The sequence below is a fragment of the Halichoerus grypus genome, chromosome 11 (genome assembly GCF_964656455.1).
Source record: "Halichoerus grypus chromosome 11, mHalGry1.hap1.1, whole genome shotgun sequence".
Lineage (NCBI taxonomy): Eukaryota > Metazoa > Chordata > Mammalia > Carnivora > Phocidae > Halichoerus > Halichoerus grypus.
This window is the reverse complement of record NC_135722.1, coordinates 37,302,067-37,318,082: the sequence shown is the minus strand read 5'-3', so window position 1 is coordinate 37,318,082 and position 16,016 is coordinate 37,302,067. Positions and strand designations below refer to the sequence as shown.

Here is a 16,016-nt window from a genome sequence, read left to right as displayed (position 1 = left end):
ATTTGGCCTGAAAGTAAGTGGTTCTCAAAGTGTGATCTGGGGAACCTTGGGAGTCCCCCAAGACCCTCCCATAACTGTGCACTGGGACTTTCCAGAGGTTACATGTGCCATGGTGTCTCCTTCTGATGGCTAAGGGAGTATGTGCTTATAGATTCTGTGTTTCTGAGAATATTCTAAGATACGGCACTTGGGTGGCTCAGTTGGTTAAGCGTCTGCCTTTGGCTCAGGTCATGATCCCAGGGGCCTGGGATAGAGTCCCACATCGGGCTCCTTGCTCTGCAGGGAGTCAGCTTCTCCCTCTGCCTCTGCCCCGCCCCCTCACTTGTGCACTCTTGCTTTTTCTCTCTCTTTCTCTCTCAAATAAATAAAATCTTTAAAAAAAAAGAATAAGTGATGGGGCAGGAAATATTATTGTCATTAAATTCCAACACTTAGGTATAAAATATATGATCTTTTAATATTATATAGTATGAAATGAGAAGTGTGCATAAAGCACTTCTGTGCGATAATTTTTTCAAGGACTAGCACTTGTGCAGTTGTTTGAACTAGGCACATTTTTCACAGAACCCCATTTTTACTTGAAAGAATGACTGAGAAACAATAGTATCTCATAGATATTTTCTCAAAAATGAAGTGAGCCTTTCGTTTGAAAAAAACACTGTTGTCTCAATAATAAAAGTTGGGCTTTCAAATAAAAATTTAAATTTTGGAAAACTTGTATCTACTACCATGAACTTGACAGTTTCTCAATACTAAAAGGCTTTTATGATGAGATGGGTGGTGATACGAACAAATGTGTTATTTGATAATACATAAAAGTATCAACATTCAGAATATCTGCATAACTCAGTGAACCAATGTTTTCCAAATGACCAATGCATGATGTTATAAAATCATACATGGTAAAATATCCATTCAAAATGCAAGATAGACCCATAGATTTTAGTGTATCAGAATTGGAAAGTTCATTGATAGGATTTTAGATTCCAGATTGCAACTCACCTTTAAAAAAAACTACCACTTGTCAAGTTTTGCTGTTGTATCAAAGAATAGCCACAATTATCTAAGAAAGCTATATAAGTACTCCTCCCTTTCCAATTGCATATCTGTATGAAGACAAATTTTCTTCATATCACAACAGACTGAAGAAATAGATAAGAGAATCCAGCTGTCTTCTCTTCAACCAACCATTCAAGAGATTTGCAAAAATGTAAAACAATCGTACTCTTTTATTTTTTTTGTTTTGTAATATATACTTAATTTTCATAAACATCGCATTTACATTGCTATTTGATTAAATTGTTCTAAAATGAAGTGATGAATAAATATTTTTCTCAGTCTCAATCTCTTATACAGAAAATATCAACAGATAAAACCCATAGTTACTAAAAATCTTTTAGATATTTCAGAGTGTAAAGGGGTTTTAACACCAGTTGGAAGATCACTGGTTTAGGCCACAGAGAGAGAGGGCTGGTGGTGGGGTGAAAGACTTAGGAGCATAATCATGGTTTTAAAGAACCATTGATTTTTTTTTTTCTTGTCCCTTCAGAATATTAAAAAGCATAAAGCTCTGTTAGAGAGTTCTTATTGGTTGGGGTTTGGTTAAATGATTTTTTACCAGATTAGTCAAGGGAGCAGGATGGTGTAGTAGAGTTAGGTGAACCTGAATTTGAATTTCAGCTCAGGTAACCATGGGAAATTACCCAAACTCCCAGCCTCAGTTTTGGCATCTGTATGTGGGGTTAATAGTATCTACCTTAGATGGGTTACTGTGAGGATAAAACTCATGTGAGTCTTTGCTACTTAAAGTGTGTTCCATGAACCAACAGGTGGTTAGCAATGCTGCACAACAGAGCCCTGAATTATGATCTGCATTTTGATGAGATCACCACCTGGCAGAATGCATCCAGCAGAATGCCTGCCTGCCACAAATTTTAGTATTTATTTATTATTCTTCAACTGATAGATAACAACTATTTCAGTCTTTCAGACTAAAGTAATTGGGTTGACTTGGAAAAACACATTTGGCCAGTTTATTTGGTCTCTTTTTCTTAATTATTGACCTAAGTTGTCCTTCAACTCATTTGAAAGATGTATAACTTCCAGACTTATGGTCTAGACTCTAGAGTGTCTCTGTCTGCCCCTTTAATTTATTTATTCACTCAACACAAATCAAACACCCACTATGGATTAGCTACTATGCATGCCACCAGGGAAACTATGCAAAATGGACATGGTCCTCACGCTTGTGACACTCAGCTAAAAAGGACACGAAAATGAGCTAAAACGTGGCACGTGTGGTTCTCAAGATGTAAAGCTTTGTGAATATCGGGGAGTAGCGTATACTTTTTTTAAAAATCTGCAGAGCAGTTTTTTCCTTTTCTGGGTTTTCTTCTCTTTTTTTTCTCCTCTTTTTCTTTTCTCTTTCTTTTCTTTTCTTTTCCCCCAATTTGAAAGTAGTTGTTTGTTAACTGACCAGATTACAAAAAATAATCATGGTGGATACCTTAGCTCATCCTTCTGATAAGCCTATTGATCTGGTCTTCCCTGTGGCCAGCATCTCTGCCATCTGCAAAATGGGCGATGTTTTTCTTCACTCCCCCTGGTGGAGAAGATCATCTGATGGCCATAAGAAGTTGTTTGCTTCTTTGACATGTTTTCCAACAGTATAGATCTCGTGAATCAGATGCTCCATGAAGATGATGCCATGTTTACCAAGAGATCGAGCAATCAATGTGTTCTCTGTCAGGATAATTCGCTTCTTGTTGATTTTGGCTGTAACCACACCTGTGGATCAGTTCATTCACTGACTTCCGGTCTGGGTCCCCTCATGCTCTCTCTGGCTTCACAATCCTTAGCATGTTAACTGAAGCCTTGGTGAGCCTAACAAAGGTGCCACTGATGATCTGGCAAAGGTGAAGAAGCTACAACACCTTTCAAACCTTTCGGCTCTGATCCTGATGACAAATGCCAATTTGGGTTCTGCAGGTACATAGAAGTTGCCAGCTTTTCTTGCCATCCTACCCATTCGAATCTCAGTTCTGAGCATCTGCCTATATTCCTTTTGGGAATGCTTAGCTTTTCATAGATAAGCTCCCTCCTTGCCTTTCAAAGCATCTTTTCGGCAAACTTCTTTCTCAGATGCTTGATCTTCAACTCTGCGAAATTCCTTGGCTTTTTTTTTAAGGGTTTCTGACACAGCAGGAACCTTCTTTTTCTGCTCTTCTGCATCCTCCCTGATGCTAGCTGGGAAAGAGAAAGGTCTCTCTCTCTCTCTCTTTTTTTTTTTAAGATTTTTTTATTTATTTGACACAGAGAGAGAGAGCGAGAGAGGGAACACAAGCAGGGGGAGTGGGAGAGGGAGAAGCAGGCTTCCCGCGGAGCAGGGAGCCCGATGCGGGGCTCGATCCCCGGACCCTGGGACCATGACCTGAGCCGAAGACAGACGCTTAACAACTGAGCCACCCAGGCGCCCCTCTCTCTCTTTTTTTCTCATGTCAACTCTAACCCCAGCGTAGGGCTTGAACTCATGACCCGGTGATCAAGAGTCGCATGCTCTACTGACTGAACCAGCCAGGTGCCCCGTTAACTTTTCTTAATTTAGAAAAACTTTATATCATATAATGCTTGTTGCTTTGAATTCTACATTGTATTATGATAATATTGCTTACCACAAACTTTTTTCATTTGGTCATAATTTTGATCATTGCTGAATTTTTAACTCTTATTTTTCCAATTTACTTAAATTAAAAAATATATTTTAATTGAGATTAAAAAAACACATGTAAAACTTTTCATCTTAATCATTTGCCATTCAGTAACGTTAGCCGTGTTCACATTGTTGCATGACAAATCTTTAGGACTTTTTCATCTTGTAAAACTGAAACTTTGTGCCCATTGTACAACTCCATTTCCCCCTCACCCCAGGCCTTGGCAGCCACAATTCTACTTTCTGTTTCTATTAATTTGACTGTGTTAGATACCTAATATAAGTGGAATCATATAGTATTTGTCTTTTTATTGTTAGCTTATTTCACGTAGCATAATGTCCTCAAGGCTCATTCATGTTAAGCATGTGACAAGATTTCTTTCCGTAAAGCTGAATAATAATCCATTGTGTGTATATGCCACATTTTCTTTATTCATTCATCCATCGATAGACATTTGGGTTGCAGAAGCTATTGTGAATAATGTGAATGATGTGAATGGGACTACCTCTCGGCTATTGTGAATAGTGCTGCAATGAACATGAGCGTGCCTCTGAAGGACTTTGACTCCAAATGTAGACACTAATCCATCCCCATGCCTGAAAATAGTTCTTGACTGTAAATAAGAAATGTGGGCTTGAGCTAGCAGGGAGGGAAAAGTGGGCCGCTTCTGCTCAGGATCTCATCTCTGAATGTCCAGGCAACAGCAGAGGAAAGGAGAAAACTGCCTGAATCACTCAGAGCAAAGAGTTTCTTGTCTAAAAGATTGTGTGCCTACGACATACAGAACGCCATGCTAGGTACTTTCATATGTGTCGAGAGGGAAATGTGGAGGGTTTCCTGGATTAAGATAATTATGACAATGAGAATTTTTTTTTCAAGTTCCCAGGATCATGTCTAAACAATAATGAAAATAGTGATCACCAGTGTCAGGAACAGGCCCAGCAGGGGAGAATATCAGAACCTTATCTGGAGAGAGGCCTTGTGTTCTTTGGAAAGAGAATTACACAGAGAATAGAAAAATTCAAACTTCAGGGGCGCCTGGGTGGCTCAGTCGTTAAGCGTTTGCCTTCAGCTCAGGTCATGATCCCAGGGTCCTGGGATCGAGCCCCACATCGGGCTCCATGCTCCGCAGGAAGCCTGCTTCTCCCTCTCTCACTCCCACTGCTTGTGTTCCCTCTCTCACTGTGTCTGTCTCTGTCAAATAAATAAATAAAATCTTTAAAAAAAAAAAGAAAAATTCAAACTTCAAATACGATATAAACTACTGAAATTTAAGCTTAGCAACTTTTTTTCCGCCCTGGCTGTCGGGGCATGGGTTAGATTAATAAAGAAATGTGGGTCTCTGTGGCTAAGAGACCAGTCTCCTAAAGCACACAGAAACCCTAACCAGGGTTCTACCTGATGTTCTTTGCTCCTAAGTTGCTGGTTAAATGAATTTTTTCTGTTGAAAGCTAGTCTTTAAAGAAATTTAGTTTCACTTGGGCACCCCAGAGTCTGTATCTGGGCTCCCAAGTCAGCTGCAGATGACATTCCTAAGAAAATCAGTTTATACACAAAAGTCAAGAGCAACTTTGGGCTTCCCTGGGGACTAGGAATTATATAAGCCTTCAGGGAGGGAAAGGAAAAGCATTATAAGCTTGAACCGCTTAAACTGCCTTTCACTGATTTCTTTTAGTCCATCATTTCAGTTCTTAGAGAAGAGGAGAAGGATTACTGCAGACTCAACTTGTTGGTACCACTTTACTGGAGCTACTTGTCACCATAGCAGATATGGTTATTTATGGGACAGGTAAGCAGAAAAGGCACTGGCCCAAGAATCGGAGATGGGTTCTAGTTCTAGTGTGGCCACTAAGCAGTTGGGTGGCTTTAGACATGTGCCTCCCCTCTTGAATATCAGCTTACTTTCTATAAATTCCAGTAGCACTTGGACTAGAAACTCCATCCCTTTCAGCTCTGACACTCTGTGAATTAATGAGATCACTTGACCACTGTGTCCATTCTACTTTTTATTTGGTATTTGTTCATTTGGTACATATATACATATATAAAAATCTGTACAAGGTAAAAATACAAAATAAGTATTTCTTTATAAGTTATGCAATTAAACAGCTACCTTTTTAAAGTTTAAAAGCCATTGCAAAAAAAAAGAGAGAGAAGAAAGTCTAATCAGTCCTTTATAGTCATTCACAATAACATTGGTATAAAATATCCATACAACACATGTGTACAAAATAGTGTACAGTTCATAAAAGCTGTGCAAAGACAGCAAAGTTCAGTAAAAAACAAAATCAAAATCAAAGAGGCTTGAGGGTTCTCTCTCTGCTCACCTCATGCCCAGTGCTCAAGAACCTTGCAGGTCAGTGAAATCTCCCCAGAAATAATAAAAGGGCACAAGGTAGAGTGCTTGGTGCATATACTATGGATACAGAAATTATAAAGAAAAAGCTTTAAAACATGCATACAGAAATAGAGATAGACTTTTCCCTCAACAACTCACTTTTTGCCCAGAGAGCATTGAGATTATGACAGAAAAGACTCAATATTTATGTTGTGCCTTAGACCAGAAGGCAGGGGTGTGTGTGTATGTGTGTGTGTGTACATTTTTAAAAAAATACTTGAGGTTTCTGAGGGAGCTGCTATGGAAAGACTGGGTTACCAGAGTCACTGTGTAGAAGACCCTCCAACCTAAGATAGGGAGGTGGAGGCATCTAGGAAGTCCAAGGTCTTGGAGTTACATACTTAGGATGTTGTGACTCCTAACTCCGTTTCCTTTGCCATTAAAGAGTTTCCTCCCTTATTGAGTTGTCACTGCTAAAGACCTGCAGAGCCTGGCTCACAGCTAAACCCAGGCTGTAGGTGTAAACACCCCCACTGTGTTTTAAATAGCTTGCAATAAGCAAGATAGGAGCTCCGGTAGAAAAGTTAAGGCTGGGACCAAAACCTAAGTTTCACTTAACGTGGAAAGAGCTGTTGGGAGGTGGTGTGGGGGAGGGAAAGGCCGTTTTGGGCAATGGAAGGGGCTGGGGTGTCCTTGACGAGGTGATCGTTCTGCAAAGGGGAGTGGCAGCGTCTGGGCAGCAGGAACTAAGCGGACAGGCTGACGGAATCCCGCCTCTTCGATTTCAAAGCACTTCTAAACAGTACCCAGGCCGAGGCGAGGGCTTCTAAGACACGGTGATCTCCTCCTCTTCGCCCTCCTCATCCTCCTCAGAGTCGGAGAAGTCCGAAGGCTTGCCGGGGCTGCTCGAGTGCGCGGGCGAGGCGGGCAGCGGTCCTTCCAGTCGCGGGTCCCGCAGGTGCCGAGGGTCAGGGGACGCGTGATAGACTAGGCGGTGGCGGGGGCTGCCCGCGCCCTCGTCTTCCTCCTCGTCGTCCCCCGGGCCCTTCTGGCCCACGTCGCTGAGGTCCGGGTGCGGATTGAGTTTGGTGGGAAGGGTCTGCTCTCGGCAGCCCCCGCTAGACAGGAGCTCGCGCTCCTTGGAGTTCCGCCACTTCATGCGTCGGTTCTGGAACCAGATTTTCACCTGGGCCGCGGGGGGGAGAGAGAGCGGGGGACAAGCAGAGGTTAGCGCAGGCCCTTCCCAGCAACGGCCTGGAGGGAGGGGCGCCGGAAGGACCACAGGGGAGGGTAGGAGGCTCTGTCCTTCTCCTCCTTGCCCGCTGCCCACGCCCTGAAGTGGGTTCAGGTTGCTCAAGGCCCTCACCCTACCCTCATCCCCTCCTCAGCAGCTCACTCCTCTAGCCCCATCCTCTGATCTCTGACCCGGATGGCTGCGGGGGCGGGTGGGGTGTGCTGAGCCGGGCGGGGAGCGGAGGGACTGGGAGAGAAGCGGGCTGTCCCGAGGAGCCTCAAGGAAGCTGACTGGTGCACGCATTCCCTCTCTATTCCTTACTTTCCCCATCCGTACTATGGGACCTAACCGATTTCAGAGAACCCTCCCAGTTGTAGGATGCGTGGGGGAGGGGTGAAGCGTGGGGGCTGGGGCTGTGGGGAGACCGCCCTCACTTGTGAGTCTTTCAAGCCCAACTTGGCCGCCAGCTTCTTGCGGTCGGGCTTGCTGATGTACTTCTGCTTCTGGAACATCTTCTCCAGCGCCTTGCGCTGCACGTCGGAGAACACGGCTCGACGCAGCATGCCCCGGCGAGGCTTGCCGCGGGCCGCAAGCGGCCAGGAGAAGGTCCCCGGGATGGGCACGACGCTCGAGGACGCTGCGGAGGGGTAGGGGTGGGGGGTTACCAGTGAGTGGGCGGCGTCCCGCCGAGGCCGCAGCGTCTGCCCCTCCCCAGTGGCCTCCCTCGGTTTTTCTCTCTGATCCCTTCATCTCTTTAAAGCTCCCCTTTTTCTCCTCTTGGAGAATAGGGCAGGAACCTACAAACCTGCGAGAGTGAAAGGCGCTTTCCGCCCAAATAACTTTCCCTTTCAACCAAGCAAACCCGGATTAGGTAAAACCACGGAAACACAGAAAACAGCCCCCACAATAGCCCGCTTCATTTTTCCATTCAACGGTCTCAGGGGAACAGTCTCAAGGGAACAAACCTGCGTATATCGGCTAAAATAGCAACAGAAAAACATAAATTACAAAAATAAAAATAAAATATACAGCGGAGGCCACTGGGTTTCCCCCTTAAGCTTTTATCACCTTGGTGGCTTTTGCATTCTTTAGATGAAAATGAGGTGCTTTACTGATTTGACAGAAGAAAATCCGCTTTGGATTTTTTTTTTGAAAAATCCAATCAGCATTCATCTTTTTCATATTAATCTTTCCTCCCCTCCCCCACAAAACGTAAAGAATTCGGCCCGAATACATGAAAAGTGGCAGCTAATTAGCACATTGACCGCTCCCCAATGGGTATTGGCATGATAAAAAGGGGGAGAGTTTTGCTTTAAGGGAGGGAAAAAAAAAAACCCAAAAAGAAACAGAGACTCTAATGAAGCGTGAATGGTAATTGTGTAGTAATGAACTAACAGAAAAAGACTGAGGACAAGCAGCGAAAGCCATATATTACTGGGACAAAAGAGATTTACACTTTCAAACTAAACACAACTGCAGGCCAAGACCATTGGGAGAATACTGATGGCAGAGGCTTCTCTTCCCGGAATCATTTTCATTAAATGGACATGAAAAGCTATTTATAAAGCTCGGGTTGTTTTTGTTAGAGCATTGAGATGAGGGAGAAAGGGAGCAAATTCCATTAGCAGCAGCAGCATGAATGGTGGTGGGGGGCTGTTAGTGAATTCTCTCTCCCCCTTTTAAAAATCAATTGCTTGTTTCTTTCGGTGATATTTGGGAGTGTTGTTGTGGTTTTACCCATCCCCCACCGTCCATGCCCAGTTTCTCTTCTCTTTATAGGCTCTCCTCTATCGCCTGAGTCCTGACTCGTTGCAGAGTTTTTGAGCTATAGTTTGAGTCACCACTGGGATTGCAGGATGAAAACTTCCTGTAAACTGTGTAAGGTGTTTCTCCTTTAGACTGGGACCTGATTACGGGCTTCCCTCGGACTTCTTATTCTACAAGCTCAAGGTCTTTAAAAAGATAAGGCGATGGGGGAAGGGTCTGAGAAGAGGTTGGGAAATCAGGTTGGAAATAGAAGTTTGGGGTTGTGGGAGGATCTAGTCCCCCCTCCCCCTGGGCGACCCCAGGCATCCCACACAAGAGGGCACCCCATGTGGTCTTGTGAAAGCCCGAAGCCCTGAATGAGTCTTAAAGAGAAATTAGCCCCGGCTGGTAGGTGTCTCTCGGCGGCGTGGAGGGGCGAGGGCCGATCTGTGTGTGGCTGCCCGGAGGAGCTGACCAATTGGTCATGGTGCTGAAACCTTTGTGGGGAATCGTGGCCAAGTGCACTGACTCTGTGGGAAAACGGCGGCGTGAAGGGATGCCAACAGCTCCTCGCCGGGAAGGGAACCGCCTCAAATTGGGACCATGACAATTCCTGCTAATTTGTAGAGCAGGGAATTGGTGCAAAGTGTCAAGCAGTCACTGCTTGTGCTAAATAGGGCATCAAATTGGCGCGACGGATTCGTGAATGTTGTACGCCTCGCAACCTCTGAACCAGAGCATAACCCCGAGGGGTGGACGGAGAAATATGGCTTCGGAGCAGGGAGCGACGGGCTGGGGCTGGGGCGCCGCCCCCCGGAAGGGGGACGAGACCTACCTGGGAAATAAGAAGATCTGATGAAAGGCTGGAAGGAGCCTTCAAAGTAGGGAAAGGCGAAGGTCTTGGGAGGAACGCTCTGGAGCAAGGCGGGGGACGTTTCTGGCAGAGAATAAAGGAGGACGGAAAAGAAGGAGGGAGACAGAAAGGGAATTTGATTAGGTACTTGATTATTGTACAGAACATTGAATACATGATATGATTAACCCTTCCGCTGGCTTCAAAGGCATCTTCCTCAGTGTTTTGACAGAGTAAAAGAAATCTTTTCCTAACATTGTGCCATCTGTGGGTATCCTTCCACCCTCCCCACCCCCACCTGAACCCCCCCCCACCTCAGAACCGGCCCCCTGTCCCCAGTCTCATCCTGGGCACTAGCGAGATAGGTAGTATTGGGGCGGGGAAGCAAAGAATTGCAGGTCCATAATACTAGCTAAGCTAGTAAATATATTATCTTGGGTTTTAAAAACTGGCTTCCGGAAGTTCGAGGGCAGAAACACAGATGCCTAGGGGCGTGCGCTCTCTCCGACTGCAGGTGCTCAAGTTCATTATGAGGGTGGGGCGAACCTGGAGCTTTTCTTCCCGGGAATTGGCTGGACCTAAGTCTCGCATTGCGCTACGTGAGGCTTCGGGGATCTTGCGTACGTATGTGCGCCTATGTGTGAGTGGGTGCCTGCTGCGTACAGGAAACCGAAGCCAGAAGGACTCGCACCTGGACGGGCCCTCAGCGTTTTGCGTTCACTTACCGGTTCTGGGCGCAGAGGAGAGGATGGCGTTCACCCCAAACTTCAGAAACGTGGGCTCGCTGGCAGGGGAGGCGGCCGTCTGAGGTGAACCGTCTGGTCGGCTGCCCGGACCCGGGGAGCCCAGGTCTGAGGTCCCGGTGTCTGTGAGAGTCGCGGGGGCCCCCTGCCTAGGGGGCGACATGCTGGCCGTGGGTAAGCTGCGGGGCAGGTAAGCGGGAGGCCGGCTGATGCGAATCAGATCCTCCACCAGGAAGCTCGAGTGGCCAGAAAATGCCGACTGCAGGGACTGGGGCAGCGTTAAGGTGGGCGTGGGGCGCAGGAGGCTGGGGTACCCGGCGGGGGGTGCGAGGAGGCCGGGGAACATCATGTTAGGCGCGGGGCGGGCGGAATAACCCTTCTTCCAGTGGCCGGAGGGTAAATGCCTCGCTTCCCGCCCCTCCCGCCCCCGCAGTGCTCTCTCTCTTGGGCAAACGTCTCCGAGTAACGATCCCACTTGGGCGTCTGCGAGTCCTCCGTGGTCCTCCCGTCGAGGTGATGGTTTTATAGTGGCCCGCCCGTTAAAGCGCTTTGAAAAGTGACAGCTCTGACAATGAAGTTCAACAAAGTTCTCCACTCGAGCTTCATTCGCCGGAGGCTCTGGGCGCTCTGATTGGCGCAGGGGTGCAATTTATGATTGGATTAGTCTTCATAAGCATGGCCCGCACAATGGGCTGGCAACAAAGGCTGGCGCGCATCAATTCTGCATATCGACCGCCTCTTTGCAATACAGTGCGCCCCCAAAGCTCTCGCTGGGAGTTTTTGTTCCGAAGCAACACCCGGGCTAATTAAATGCCTATTTAGAAGTTTCAGATGACATCTTGCCTCATAGAAAAGGAATTATTTAAAGAACGCACTAAATTTATTTGCAGCTCCCCTGCTGAGCCTGGAAAATAAATCAATAAATATTCATAGAAATTCATCTCCAGGCAATCAGTAAAATAACACTCCCCCTTGTGGGGTGGGCAATGGAAAATTTCAAGTCAGTGAACACGAAAATATACTCCCTTCTTGGGTCTCTAGCCCTACACGCTACTCCAGCTGAGGCATAAAGCAGATGTGAGGGGTGGGTAAAATCAGTGTTTGTGGGGTGCCATTCTAACAACACAGGGAGATTAGAATTGATGCTTTGGGGTTATTAGTTGTGGGTCCATAAGGATGGAGGAAGAGGTCTTAGCTTGAGTTATTTCGTGTCGGGAAATTAATGGAGTTTGAGAGAGTTGGTAGATACCTGAATGATAAAATGCGTCTCCTTCTGCAAACCCAGCAACTTGGAAAACGATTTTCAGCGACATTTCTCTAGAAGTGTCACCAAGAAGCACTCCGCAGCTCACTCGCCTGGTAGAGGATCAGAGAGCAGCAACGCACCAGAGCTAGGCGGCGGTATTCCACTTGCACAGGGCTTACTCCTGCCGGAAGCAGCCTCAAGCCAGGCGACCTGAACACTGGAACGCTACTCTGGCCCCTTTCCAACCTCAAGGAGCTTTACGCAGTTTCATTTGTAACTTACAGCCTGGACTTTTAAAACCATAGCAGCGAAGGTTGAGGGTTCTACCCATTGCTGGGCGCTTAACTCAGCCAAAGTTTTGCAGCCTCTTAATTAACTGCAGTGTACAAGCGTGTGAAAACAGCTCGAAGAACGCCATTCCCAAGAATGCTGGCCCACAGTCAGGAGAGTCTATGCTTAATCTGGGGCCTCAAATGAGAATCTTCGTGGAGACAGTCCTTCCCTTTACTCTGGGTTGGGGCTGGGGTGGTGCTGAACCTCGATTCCCGTTTCTCTGTTCGGCGAGATAACAGATGTGTTAAATGTTCCATTCATTTCTTTGGTGTGGCTGAACCTCCCCAAAGAGAAGTGTGCAGCCCCGCCAGGCCGCCCTGATCCTATTAACCATGAACTAACTGTCACCTTCAGCTGGTTTTCCTTTTTGCTTTTTAACACAAAGCTTTCTCAAAAATCTTATTAACCAGCTTTATTTCTCTCGATGGTTTTGTTCAGGGCGTTTTGTGTTGATGATCTCCATGTCGCTGCTTTAACCATTCAATAAAAGTGCATCTGCGATTTATATCACATTAAACCAGAAACGGAGCCCGCTAAAGCTCTCCCTTGATTCAAATTAAAAAGTTATTTAGGGCTGAGCTCTGGAGCCGAATTATAATGCTCGAAGATGACGCAAGTATGGAGTTTCTGAGCCCAAGACGCTTATGGAGGCACACTGGGCGGCAGGCAGCCGAAAACCTCTAAGGAAAGGAACAACTTTTAAATAAGTGGCTATTTAAATATGTGAAATGCATTACTCGAGTTAATTGGAGTCCCCTGAAACGGTCGAGGGACATCTGTGACGAACTTTGAAAGTTTCTCTTTTTGAAGTTTTGCAATAAAATAGGGGAGCAAAGTCTAAACTGTTTGAACGCCTGCACTTTAAGCTTGCCACAAGACAAAGTTTTCCATCGCTATCAATTCCCCACTACCCTTGTCCCCAACTGCTTTCTGGAAGCTGGGAGACAGGCTCTGCTTTTTGCATTCTCTCCCCCCAACCCTTCTCAGATCCAATTCTCCTCCTCCTCCCCCCCCCTTCTCCTCTCACTCCCTCCCTCTTTCTTTTCCTCCCCTCTTGGAGCTGTAGCCAGTTCCCGAGTTAGAGGAAAGCGATGACTACAGGTGTTGAATTACCCATCAATGAAGCGCTTGCCCAGTCTTCCGGAGGGTCGGAATAGCCCTCTGTTTGCAGGGTTTTTCAGGAGGGAGGGGAGGAGCGCTAAGAACGCAAAGCCAGTCTGGAGCCCTCCTAGCGCCATCCTCTTCCCTAGGCTTCTTCTCCTCCTAGGGCATTTCTCTGGGTGTAGTTTTTAGTTATTATCCTGCCTACTGACACGCTCCATGCGTCCCCCCACCACCAACACCGCGCGCGCGCACGCAGACGCGCGCGCGCGCACACACACACACACATACATCTCGGTCGTTCTGCCTTACTATAGACTAACTGCTGCTAACTTCTCTGCTTTTAAAAAGGGGCCCTGACATTTTGGAAGCAACCCCTTGCTGCGATCCACGTGGACCCTGCCTCCAGCGGTCTGTCTGCAGAGCCCCCTGAAGCATTCCTAAGGCGCAGAGGAAAAGTGAGGGTGGGGGCGAGGGCTGGCCGCCTGTGAAAAGGCAGAATAAATCCTAAGGAAGCAAGAAATCGGACGAAAGGATCTTACTTTAAGTGATCTCCTTGAACGCGTCTTTTCAAACCCCGCGATAGCCTAGGGGGCTGCGCGGCGCGGCGGCTGCGGCTAAGACCTGTGACTAATGCCGTTTGACCTGAACCCATGGGGTTTTGTGCGTCCTGCCATTCATGGTAATGTCGTTATCTTCAAGTGTATTTCAAAGAAGTCACTCACGTCCTCTCTCCCAGAGCTGGGTCGTCTATTTCTGTTTCAAGGGAAAAAACGCGAGTGGAAAAGTGAGAATCGGAGGCCCTGGCTGGCGTTAAGGTCCTTGCTGCGCCACGGGCGCTACTGCTCGCTGGGGGAGCCCTGCAGCTTAGACGGCCGGGACTCCTGGGGCCTACGAGGCCAAAGCGGCCCGAGCCTCCCTGGGACCATAGGGTGGGCTCTGGGGATTTCTTTCCTCCCCGCCAGTGGAGAGCCGGCGGGTCCCAGCCCCACGCGCCGCCCTCTCCCAGTCGTGGGGCCCTCCGCAGCCGGCAGCACCGCGCTAAGCCCAGGCCGCGCGGAGGGAGGCCAGGGGCCTACGATGTAGAGAGTGGCTTAAGACTCCTGGCCTTCCGAAATGTTAACGAGCGTTAAGTTCGGGAAGGATGGGACCCCAAGGTAGCACTTTGCAAGGGTTTGAACCCCCAGGCCGCGGCGCTCTGGGCAGGAGGGGCCAACGCTTGGAGCTCGCCTTGCAAGTTTGGCCGGCCGCGGGGCTTCTCTGGTCCTGGGGAAAAAGAGGGAGCTGACCGGCTAGGCAAACGAGGAGGGCGAAGAGGTTTGGGCTGAAAGAGGCTGAAAGAGCCTTCTAGTTGCCCCAGTCCTCCAGGCAAGCCGCTCTATTAAGACACCTCTAAGGGGTTCACCTTCAGAATAGGCCACGAGGAACTACCGGCCTCCCCAGCCCTTTCTAGCGTCTCCCCCCACCCCTCATTCCTTTCACAGCCACCCCCCCTTTTTTCCTTGAAAATCCTTCTATTGTGCCAATCAAGCAGATGGTTTGCAGGAAATATAGCTTGGCCTCGCTGACCGAAACTAATTTTAACTAGCTTTCCAAGCCTGAAACGTTTGTTTTGCTCTTACAAAATAGCCCCCAAAACAGCTGGCAAGGGTGAATTAAACCCATTAAAGACACATTTATAAGAAATTATATTCACATAGATTGCCTGAACCCCCTTGTGCAGCCTAAGAGGGGAGATGAGCGCATTTAAATGAAAATGTCGCCGAACGCTCCCCTCCTTAACGTAGCCTGAAAGTCTCAAAACATTTTACTAAATAGATTAACTTGACTATTGTCTTGCATCACATTTATCAGCTTCATTAAGTGAATAGCTGAACAAATATATTACGCATGCATGAAAAGCTCTTTTTCCAGGAGCCTCATTGTAACCTCAGCCCTGACAGGTGGTTAACTGTGTGTTGTGTTTTTTTGTGGGTTTTTTGTGTTTTCTTTTTCTTCTTCTTCTTTTTTAACCCGAAGAAAGAAGATCTCTGTAGAGCCCCTCGGCGCGCAGTGCCCGCCTGGCGGGAGTTTACTTTAACTCGGGGCTTGGACGCTGTGGCCCAATGATATTAACACGGTGAGGCGTCGGTACAGGCGATTTCAGCCCATTCAAAATAATCAAAATTAAATTTAGATGAGCCAGGCCTTGAGTACTTTCTCTCTCCATCACCCCCCCCCCTTTGTCTGGGAAATCAATTTTGTATTGTTTCTTTTCAAAGCTAATGTTTGCCTCTCTCGCGCCTTAAAAATAAATTGCCTTCGCTTTTCCTTATTGACCAGCTCTCCTCAGACTGCAGGGTTAAATATCCTTTTAACTCACATTTGGATCCATTTCACTTTACTGGGTGTCTTTAGGGACAGTCCTTGTCTCCTGGGTCTCGCTGTCCCTGTGTGTGAAACGAGGGATTGCCCTAGCGAGCTCTTCATAGGCCCTTTCAGATCTGACCGTCTAAAGTTTAAAAACGCTCTGCTCTTTGTCGCCCCACCGCGGGCCCCATCAGGCCACTGGAAAGACCGCATTTCTGGGTGCCAAGGGCGCGCCCCGAGCGGAGGGAAGGAGCGCCCAGTGCGCTGCAGGCTTGGGGCAGAGCGGCCAGCCCCGCAGGACTGCGCCGGCGCGGTTTCTGTGCCCCGGGTCTCGTGATCCACTAGGTGCGGAGAGCAAGCTCT

General features: G+C 47.4%; 1 protein-coding gene and 1 pseudogene across 1 annotated transcript; both read right to left on the bottom strand.

The window, feature by feature from the left end:
• Positions 1-2,271: 2,271 nt before the first annotated feature.
• On the bottom strand, positions 2,272-3,132 carry LOC118526321 (large ribosomal subunit protein uL30 pseudogene; annotated as a pseudogene).
• A 3,742-nt stretch (positions 3,133-6,874) lies between these two features.
• Positions 6,875-10,973, bottom strand: DBX1 (developing brain homeobox 1). The gene is made up of 4 exons (XM_036077530.2): positions 10,607-10,973; positions 9,864-9,965; positions 7,717-7,919; positions 6,875-7,234 (listed from the first exon to the last, which is right to left on the bottom strand). Exons 1-4 carry the CDS (start codon positions 10,971-10,973, stop codon positions 6,875-6,877), a joined length of 1,032 nt encoding a protein of 343 aa, XP_035933423.1.
• Positions 10,974-16,016: the final 5,043 nt, after the last annotated feature.

Excerpts from the sequence above, each read along its gene's own strand:
- DBX1 (XM_036077530.2), bottom strand. The coding sequence starts at position 10,973 with ATGATGTTCCCCGGCCTCCTCGCACCCCCCGCCGGGTACCCCAGCCTC. Across the intron at positions 9,966-10,606 it reads CTCCTCTGCGCCCAGAACCG|AAACGTCCCCCGCCTTGCTC; the intron begins GTAAGTGAACGC and ends ATTCTCTGCCAG. Across the intron at positions 7,920-9,863 it reads CAGATCTTCTTATTTCCCAG|CGTCCTCGAGCGTCGTGCCC; the intron begins GTAGGTCTCGTC and ends ACCCCTCCGCAG.